This window comes from Pteropus vampyrus, unplaced genomic scaffold (assembly GCF_000151845.1).
Source record: "Pteropus vampyrus isolate Shadow unplaced genomic scaffold, Pvam_2.0 Scaffold96, whole genome shotgun sequence".
Lineage (NCBI taxonomy): Eukaryota > Metazoa > Chordata > Mammalia > Chiroptera > Pteropodidae > Pteropus > Pteropus vampyrus.
Genome location: NW_011888877.1, coordinates 4,491,705 through 4,502,011, shown reverse-complemented (window position 1 = coordinate 4,502,011; position 10,307 = coordinate 4,491,705). Strand labels below are relative to the sequence as shown.

Below are 10,307 nucleotides of genomic sequence, written 5' to 3'. Positions count from 1 at the left end.
GCGTGCCTTCTCTTTCAGCTTGGAGGCAGAGGAGACAGTGCTGCTTCCTTGACAGGCTTGGGAAAAATAAATGGCTCTGCAGGTCTCCGAAATTTGATTTCATTTCATTTCAGCCAGAACCACAAGACCTATAATTTCATACGCTTACCCTTTGTGTAAGGAAGTTCATTTCTTAAGTTCTGTCAGAGCAGCCCTGAGGCCCATCAGTGGTTCTGCATCACTGAGCGAGGATGGCACCAAATCTGTCGAGTCAGCGTCACACATCCTTTAGGACCATGAGCCCAGGGTCTGAGTAGAATTGAACCCTGCACAGAGCCGGCCCGCCGGGGATGAGGCAGCCCTATAGTCCAACTAGCAGATAGGCTGCCGCATTTGGTCCTCAATAATACTATCCACATTTTAATTGATTGATTGCTATAGTGTGCTTAAGGGCATGTGTCTGGATGCATCTACTGAAAAAGAAGAAAAGAAAAATCATGACATGAAAAATCCAAAAAGAACTTGGCAGGCAGGAGTACCCACCCCAGAGCGGGGTCTTGCCCCACGTGGCTGAGACAGGACAGGGAGGGAGAACAGGGGCCTGGGCCTGTGCTGCCTCGTGGCCGGCGGACCACCTCCAGCATCTCTGGTCTCCCCACTTCCATCAGAAGGAAACCCGAGCAGTACAGAAGGACCGCGTTATTCACCGGAGCGTTGACACGGGCATTTGCGGGTTGATTGGGACACTTGGGCTTTTACTTATTTGTGATGGACAGCATAATAATCTCCTCAGCGGAGTGTGCTGAATTTCAAAGTGCTTTCACAAACCATTCTGAGAGACTCTGCTGGAAGCTACTTGGGAGGTCCCTGGTTTTCCCCATTAGCCAGTGTTAATTGTTCGGAGAAACATTTCTCTTCTCTCCCTCAGTCTTTTTTTGCCAGTCGGTGCGCTCTGCTTTCTGGCATAATCCAACCTACATGTGATAAATGCATGCCTCTCAGCATTCAGTTTTGCATTTCAGGAAAAATAACACTAGCTCTGAACCAGCCCAAAGTGCAAGGATACATTTTCGGGCCAGAGAAACTTCCTGGGACTGTGAGAGCATCATGAAGGAGACTCCTGGCTACCTTGGGGAGACCCTCTTCCTGCCTCTGCAGCTCCTTCACCCACAGCTTCCCCCATGTGCATTTTTCTGAGCTGCTTTTCTTTAAAATCTAGGGATTCATTCAAGGCATAACTGACCCTGTCACCTCTCCACCCTCCAGTTTCTTGCCCAGCTGAAGCTCATGGACTACAGCCTGCTGGTGGGAATCCACGACGTGGAGAGAGCTGAACAGGAAGAGGTGGAGTGTGAAGAGAATGATGGGGAAGAGGAGGGGGAAAGCGACGGCACCCACCCTGTCGGAACCCCCCCTGACAGTCCCGGAAATACTCTCAACAGCTCCCCGCCCCTGGCTCCGGGGGAGTTTGATCCAAACATCGATGTTTATGGAATCAAATGCCATGAAAGTAAGCTGAGTTACTCGCAGCTCTTTTCACTGCGTTGGTTTGTGGTTTGGTTTGTGCGTTGTTATCTACCAGTAATCACAACCCCAATTAAAAGGATAGTGTCCTGCAAGCCTCATTCTCGAGTCCAGAGTCCCAGTAAATTGATTTGGGGACAAGAGGATGTTAAAGGTAACTATAATCTCTGGTTTTGGAGTATAATGCGACGAGGTCCTTGAATCTTGTGATGTCAAGGGAATGGAGTGAAACGCAAACTATGTAATATAAGCAACACACATATACACGCACTTACATACAAATATAAGTGACATATATAAGAAATGTTTTTAATTTTTTTTTTTTTCTGAACTACCTCTCTTTTATGTGACTCTAAAGTGTCATGGATCTATCCTGAGCTAGGTACATACGTGGTCCGCCCCGAACCTCACGTGGACATTCTGTAGGGCAGTCACCTCATCTCGGCCAGCCCTTCCCTCCCAGGAGCGCTGCAGCCAGCCCAGGCTCCGGGACAAATCTCTGATTTGCCGCTGTGTCTGTCCTCTGCTCCCCACCTTCAGTCATTAAGGGGTCTGTGGCCCTCTTTTCTAGTGTGGGATCCATCTTAACCCTCGACATCTGGGCAATTAGATATTTGAAAGAATATTACCTTCTACTATAGCTACTTACATGTGAGAAAAAAATATCTTAGACACATAAGAGTGGGCCTCTCTTTATTTTCGTTTTTTTTTTTTTTTAGTAATAAAAAGTATGATTCATCATTGTTTTTTTGAAAAACCCATGTAGCATATTAGCCAAGTGAGATTGAGTTGTTTCTTCAACACAGAAAATCAGGTATAATCAAATGTACTTTTCTTATTTTTCAGAATTGAAATGGCATCATATTTGTGGAAATATATAGAAGACAGATATTATACATAATACACGCCTTTGTCCAGTTTTGATACTAGATCCAATGAGAATTAGGAACTAGCCTCTAATTAGGAATCAGCATCTAGTAATAGAAAAAGATTAAGTAGCATAATTACTTCTACTTGTTTTCTAAAGTATTTTCAAAATAGATCTTTTTCTGTATACCAAATCAATACACGATCATTAAAGAAAATGCAGATGAACGAAAAATAAAAACACTCAGCCTCACCCTCAGACCTCCACTGTTAATATCCTGAAGCTGTGTGTTTTCTTTACTTTTTAAATTGAGAGAGAATTGGATGCAGAGTTAAGCTGTTTAATAGGGATATGTGGGAGCTACGTGGACTCTTCAAAAGCCTCAGTTGCCTTTGTGTTTAAACTCTTTCAGCTCCCCCCTGAACCCCTCGCCCTTCCGCGCTTCCTTCCCCACTGGCAGCCTGTTCCTGTCCCTGTGGTCATTCATGCCCAGCTTTGCTCTCATCCCTTCACAGACTCGCCCAGGAAGGAGGTGTACTTTATGGCAATTATTGACATTCTGACTCATTACGATGCAAAAAAGAAAGCTGCCCACGCTGCGAAAACCGTTAAACACGGCGTAAGTATCTCCGTTTCGTTTCCTTCTCAGCTTCTGGGCCCTTGACGTTGTCTGTCGTGCTGGGACCGGCTCCCGGCTGCCCAGAGTCCTTCGGTGGTTCTTGTTCCCTGCAGCGGGGCTGAGTGCAAGATTCAGAGCCAACGAATGGCCGTGCTAGTGCCGCTCCCTTCAGCTGCCTAGGCTTTTGGCAAGTCACTTAGACTCAGCCGTGTCCCTCCTTTTTACACATCGGGGATATTCATAGACACGTGCATCAGTAGAATGTTATACGAATTCTTTTTTGTTTGAAAAATGTTTCAGAGATAAAAGTTCTGAAGATAGTTGAGTGTTTTAATATGAAATGTTCAGAACCGAAGCACTATTCTCTGCTTCGAACACTTCCAAAATAGGCAGTGTGTTATATTTCTTTTCCTACAGTGAATTGTATTTTTCTCTGTCACAGAACTCTTTCAAGTGCAAGGTCAAAGTTTAATCATCTAAAGTCCTTACTCTTGTGCTTGCTCAGAATGATCACCATTCCAGGCATATGTTACCTTGCTGAATCCCCATGACAGGCCTGAGCAGGGCACTAGCGTTTCCCTGCTTAGCAGTTGAAGAAACTGAGGAAGAGCACTTAAGTGGTAACTTGCCAGGCCACACCACTAGGAAGTGGCAGAGATGGGGATTGCTCCCCAGGACCTAGCCCGCCCCCTGCTCCGTGTTAGTCCCATTCCCCTGCCCCACCAGCGAACCCCACCTGCTTGGTTGAAGTTCACAGGTGGTGGGTATCCATTACGCTGTGTTGTAGGGATCCATCTGGCTTCTCAGGTGCACTAAACACAGGTGGACGCCCACCCTGGCCTGTTCACACTGCAGCAGAGGTGCGAACAAGCAGACTGTGTAAAGCCAACTAAGATACAACAGAACATCAGCCTCTGTTCAAGGCTCTTTTTCTCTTTTTTTAAAACCAAACAGGCTGTCTTTCCAGAAACGGAATCAGCCTAAAACTATATTGCATTTGCCGCAGAAATATTTCGCTCACATCGTCACCAACTATTTACGGTGACCCGCTGACCGAGTCACAGATCCTGAACCAATGAGAGAGGAGGGTGCACATTTGCTCTCACCCCACGGCTGGCATGGCAGTCTTCTGGGTCCCATTCGTAAAAACGCGCATGCCAGATTTCTCTGATTCTGAGTCCAGTTCAGAAGTTTGGGCGAAGGGTCTCTCAAATGTAGGCTCTGGGATTATTCTGATGCCTACCTCTGGGGGAAAACCACGGGGATCCAGGTTCCCGGCAAGGAGAACATTCCGATGAAAACTCTCGTAAGCCAAAATGATGTCAGGTGAAGAAGCAGCGGCCACTAATGTATGTGGAAAACTTTTTGAGTGTCCCCAGACTCCGAAAAACTACTTACCACATCATACTAGATACGCTTCATTACATCCAGTTCCACGCTAAGCACAACACCCTTATGAGCTCTTGGGATTCTCTGACACCTTAGGACCCATCTTGCTAACGGGCAAACAGAGTCAATCGAAATAAAGCGCAGATGCTCAGACACAGCTCGAAGCTCTGGGCTGGATGCCGAGATGCTGAGTGTAGTCCCAGGGGAGGGGCCTCTCCACGTGCACGCCGCCTCTGTAAGGGCGAGCTGCAGAAACGGCGCTGAGCTATTTTCATTTGCCACTTCTTCTGGTAAAAGTAAAAATCCTCTTCGGATTTCTTTTGCTTAGCAAAAGCAAGTACTAAGATGGGCCTTTTGTAAAAGCAAAGAGTCGTAACCTGCGCAGGCTTTCGAAAAGCAGTGGGTACCTGTATTGCAAAGACAGACCTGGGTTGGAGTCTCTGTTTCAGCTTTCCGGCTGTGTGAGCTTGAGGAAGCACTTTGAAGCTTGGGTTCCCCCAGCTGATAAGGGGGTCCTAATGCCTTGTTCGTGGGATTCCGTAGGGGGATATATGAGATGAATGGGCCGAACCCCGGGGAGATGCTGCGTGTTTGTCCCCCTAACCCTCCGCAAACCTGCCGTACAGTTCTATTCTATGTGGAATTGGAAATGTCCCACGGCAAACGCGCCTCTATTTTCATCTCCCCTAAGTCACCAGCTAAGCTCCACATTTTACCAGATGGCCTACGATCGTGTGCAGTTTGCAGGAACTCGGCAAAGGCCTGTTGTGTGGCACTGCTGCTGGGAACCGTCGTCAAGGCCCGGGCTCCTCCGCGGAGACCCCAGCAACCAGCCATGGAAGTGACGAGCTCCCGGATGAGCACGGGTGCCCGAAAGTAGCGCCTGGTGACTTAGTAAAACTCTGGTCTTCCCCTTTGCAGCTCAGCAAACCGCCCAGTGACTACTCTGGGTCTGCTCGCCTCTCGAGCGGTTTTGTTGGCAGGGGCCTGGCAGCCCTGCGCCAAGGAGGTCTCTGTGAAGGGGAGCAGTGGCACCTCTCTGCCGCGTGAGTGAGGGAAGCCAGCCCCTGCCCTGTGGGGGGACGTGGGCGGCAGCCTGTGTCTCTCTTGGCTGATGGGCTGGGAAAGGGCCGAGGCCGCCGACAGGGAGGCGACTGTTGCTGAGGCTGCTTTGTCGTTGTCATCGGACTGTCCCTTTAGCCAACTGTTGATGTTCGTGTCATTCTCAAGTATCTCTAATCTGCCGTCTTGAAAAACGAAAGTGTTGTCCCCATGGCTCCGATTGTAGGCCACCCAGATTCCACTGTTTGATGGGAACATCCCAAATATGGCTCGTTCGATTTTTTTTTTTTTTTTTTTTTTTTAAGTTTCAGGCGTCACAGGTCATAGCGTATGTGATAACAGCACCTGCTGTTCCTGCCGCTTTTTGCCTCATTGTCACTAGGGGTTCCTAAGAACCTTGATTATTCAGATACGCTCTCCAAGATATTCTGAGTTAGGTTTTAAGAGCAGAGGCTGCACAGATTTTAAAATTATTAGCTTTCTATCCAGCTGCAATCAGAAATTGCCGTTGATATACTGAGTAGTAATTACTTCAATATTCCTTTCCTTTAAAACTACCCAGGCTGGCGCGGAGATCTCCACCGTGAACCCGGAACAGTATTCAAAGCGCTTTTTGGACTTTATTGGCCACATCTTGACGTAACCTCCCGCACATCCTCGGACGGACACGACGAACATGGAAAGGACAGGGGTGGCTTCAGTGTAGGAAACGTGAAAACCAAACTCAGTGAAGCACACCTCCTCGTTTACGTCTGCAGGCCAAGATGACTGATTCGGGGGCTACGCGCTTTAACAGCTACCTGATATTTCCCAGCATCATTCTAGCTATTTCTGACTTGTGTGTGTGCGTGTGTGTGCGCGCGCGTGTGCGTGCGTGTGCAAATGTGTGCGTGTGCATCTTTGAAATTAATTAATTAAGGAAAACTGATCAGCTTCAGTCAGAGTGTGTTTAGGCAACAGCCCTCTGATTCCAGCTGTGGACAAACGAATGAATGAATGAATGCGCACATGCGGGGGGAGGGGGCGAAGGAAATGCATGTCGGACCAACCATGTTGGCATCACACGATAAACTGTGGATCAGTTTATTTTTTGGAGCTGAAAGATGTGAGACAGTATTCATAATAATAATGAAGATAATAATAATGATGATAATAATAATGATGGTGATTAAAAGAAAAAAACAACCACGAATGTTACACTCCTACCACGCACGCTGACACTCCTTAATAGTTGTACCCTGAGCCCCTGGCACTAGATGGAGGAGTGCTGGCACCTCCCACGTGTCCTGGCTCAGGGTTCTGCCTCCGCTGCGTGGGGACTTTTAGGGTCTGGGGACAAATGCCCCTCCTCCAGCAAGAAGCTGATGCCCCTGGTGATTCTATCTGTGCGTTTTCACCTCAGTAAATACATCCAGGAAAACTGCTTACTTCTCTGTTCTTGCCTGGAGCTTCTTCACTGTTACACTCTTATGTTGCAACATAGGAATTAATGCTGAAAAAATAAAAATAAAGCTTACCTGAAAAGTGCATAGTTTGGGGCAATGGTATCTACATCTCCCGTGGTGGGAAGGCAGGCAAAGCATTAGAACTTTCAATTCTCCTGTTACCGATTGCAAATCTGAATTATAAGATGCTTATGTTTGACCGTTGTTTAAACAGTGGTATTTTGTTACGAATTATCCCTTTAACGGAAACCCTCAATGTTACTGTTTACATTATCAGGAAAGCAGGGATATTTTTGAATCTAAAAATTTAATGTACAGCATGTGATTTTTGAAGTTTACATGTAAAGTCATTTTACAGTGTAGGTGAAATAATGTTTGTCATATTTTGAAATGTATCCTGCAGTCATGCTTTGGGGTGAATGTTTTATTCAAAGTACATGGTAGGCAGTCTTTTATAATGAAAGGATAAGAATTGTTTTGTTTCCTCCAGATGTGCGTTTATCAACATAATGATTTAAAAAAAAAAAAAAATTAACCCCAATCTGGTCATATAAGTTCATTGCCCTAAACTGTGCTGATTGTGTTTAATCAAGTTATAAATTTCCAACATCGATCATGTATTTACCAACTTTCCGGCATTTTCTGAAAGGCGTCAAGCTAAAATATTAGACTCGCTTAGAATAGGTTATCAACTTATACACTGTGCTAAAGCTGTGCCTTTGAAATTGAGATGATTTTTGTAGGCAGTTTCAGGAAAGAAAAAAAAAGTCTACCCTTCAATAATTACTTATCACTCAACAAATACCCCCTGCCTACCGCCTCCTCCAGTAACTTTACTTCAGGTCTTAACAAAACTAATTGTGCCCATTGTATGCGGGTTTACTTCAGAAAACACGAGGGGATAGCAAATCTGTCTTTGGAAGCCAGCAGCCATACCATCCTACTGTCATCTCCTGACCACATAGATTTGTCATCCTCCGCAGATGATGTTAACACCGCTGTGACGTAGTTGTCCAAATCGGTAGTTTTTTGCATTTGAATTAATCAAGACTGTGATTTGGCTCCCCTTCATCCCCCCTACTATTCATTGTGGCATCCAGTCACTTTCAATGTTCCGAAGTTATACCGTAATTTCTTTGACCCAAGACGATAAAAGTGAGACCCTGAAGTAAAGATAAGGTACACATACATTATTTGAGTAACTATTTCCTTTGTGGCCAATCTGTGTATGCTTTTAGAAGTTTACAAACTGCTTTATTTTTGTCTGTAACAGTCTCTGTCATTCATTTCTGTCGATGAACTATTTGGACAGAGTGAGCAAGTTTGCCTAGTGCTAACAATACACTCCAGTCATGAGCCGGGCTTTACAAAATAAAGCACTCTGATGACTTACAAGGTGGATCCTTTGTTCCTCTCTTGATTGTGTTTCTCTGTTTTGCAAACAAATTGTAAATACCTGGTACAAAGAGGATCTTTAGTCCTGGAAGAAGAAAAAGCGAAATTGAATCTTTTCACTAACTAGAGCTTAGCTTTCAAGCAGTAAACTATTTAATTAGTAAACAATGCAAACTTCCAGGACAAAATTGACTTACTGCAAGACGGACTGGCAGAGAAAATAAATCTCTTCAAGGAATATCCTAAAGTATATCATTTTGTTTTTAATTTTTATCAACCATAGTTCCTTGTCAGCGTTTCTTGAAACTTTACTGGGATACCACTGATGAATAAAGGCTTTCTTACAGCATTCCATTGTCACTGGTGCCAGGTTTGCAAACACAGTTCAGCTGTAGCACTTGTGTTGAAAATGCATATTTGTTCTAATGCAATTGATATATGAGGGAATGATGGGAGCACAACGCACACTTCCCATATACTTGTGTGCTCTGGTCCAAAAGGAATATTAGATGAACAGAGGAGACTGCACGCAGCTGCACTGCACTGTGCCACGTAGGAATACAAAAGACACACACCCCTCAAACATCTGCCAGCGACCTCCGTTCGACATGTGTTAGGAGTCACACTGGTCCGTATCTGGCGTTAACAACTTCCATCTGACTTCAAATCACTTTTCTGCCTCCACTTTACAGTAACCCAGGAGCCGCAGCCCTTCTGACACCCACTACCACAGGCACCCATAAGGTCTTCTTCAAGATAACCTGTCACAGTTGTGGTATTTATGTATTCCCTGGCTCTTTGGCATGTTTAAAACTGTGCTACTGTTTTTATTAGGTTCTCTTTATTTTTTTTTTTTTTCATACATCACTGATGAAGTGTCTGGGTGTCGTGCCCTTAGTTCTATTACTCCTCTGATCTCTGTAGTTTTTGTTGTGCAATTTTGCACAGAGCAGTGAGTTTTAGGAACATGCATGTTGCATTACACGGTCAGCAGGGACTTTAATTTGGTTTTCTTTGTGGACAGTTGCAATTGTAGACATTTATTTTCATTTTGATTATTTAACTTCCTGGACTGAATTCACATTAGTCCCAGCAAACTGGTTATTGCTAATTCATAAAAGAACAAAAGTTGATATGAAGCGTTTAATCCTGAACGTGACACTTTTGGAAATAGTGGTCAAGGGTTAAATTAAGAGATTAAGAACTGTATATAATGAAGTAGAAATGTATGTAATATCTAACTGCATGTAATGAAGTGGGGTAGAGACGAGAAGGCAAAGCCAAGAGGCTGAACGTAGAATTAAACTCTGAAGTTCTTAACATCGGTGGACTCTGCAGGTCCCCAGCACCACTGCAGGTAACCTTTCTAGGGATTTTTAATTAGCACACCCACTAGGATGGATATAATTTTAAAAAGACAGACAATAGTGAGTGTTGGTGAAGATGTGGAGGAATTAGGACCCTCAAACATTGTTGGTGGAAATGTAAAACAGTACAGCCACTTCAAGAAACAGTCCGGCAGTTACTCAAACGGTGACACGTAGGTGGCCATGGCTCAGGAATTCATTCCACTTCTAGGTATATACCCAAAAGAAGGACTCATTCCTTCTGGAAGCCCAAGGAGAATCCATTTCCTGCTTTTTCTAGCACCTAGAGGCTGCCTATATGATGGGCTTTTGGCTCCTTTAATTTTCAAAGCCTACCATTGTAACATCTTCAAGTACTTTCCTCTCTCTCTCTCTCTCTCTCTCTTCTCTCTCTCTCTCCCTCCCCCTCTCTCTCCCCATCTCTGCTTCTTTCATCACAATTCTTGATTGAATTAACTAGCAGTCTGTCTATTTTGTACATTTTTTTCTAAAGAACCAGAATGTTTTGATTAATGGCCTTGATCTACCATTTTTCTGTTTTCAATCTCATTAATCTCTGCATTTATTTTTATTATATTTTAGTGCTTTCTTTTGGTATATTTTATTCTTTTTTATAGATTTTTGAATTGGGAATCTAATTCATTTTTATATTTAGTTTT

At 44.4% G+C, this 10,307-nt stretch overlaps 1 protein-coding gene across 3 annotated transcripts in view; it reads left to right on the top strand.

The window, feature by feature from the left end:
• The window catches only part of PIP4K2A (phosphatidylinositol-5-phosphate 4-kinase type 2 alpha), a 144,296-nt gene that overhangs the window by 116,719 nt on the left and 17,270 nt on the right, over positions 1 to 10,307 (top strand). For 2 of the 3 annotated variants that reach the window (XM_023533140.1, XM_011364411.2), the window contains 3 exons: positions 1,246 to 1,489; positions 2,887 to 2,990; positions 6,004 to 8,528. In XM_023533140.1, the coding sequence (XP_023388908.1) occupies positions 1,246 to 1,489; positions 2,887 to 2,990; positions 6,004 to 6,084 (429 nt within the window). In that variant the 3' untranslated portion in view covers positions 6,085 to 8,528. Of the gene's footprint in view, positions 1 to 1,245; positions 1,490 to 2,886; positions 2,991 to 6,003; positions 8,529 to 10,307 lie in introns of those variants that run through there. The other variant, XM_023533139.1, reaches the window with a different exon arrangement.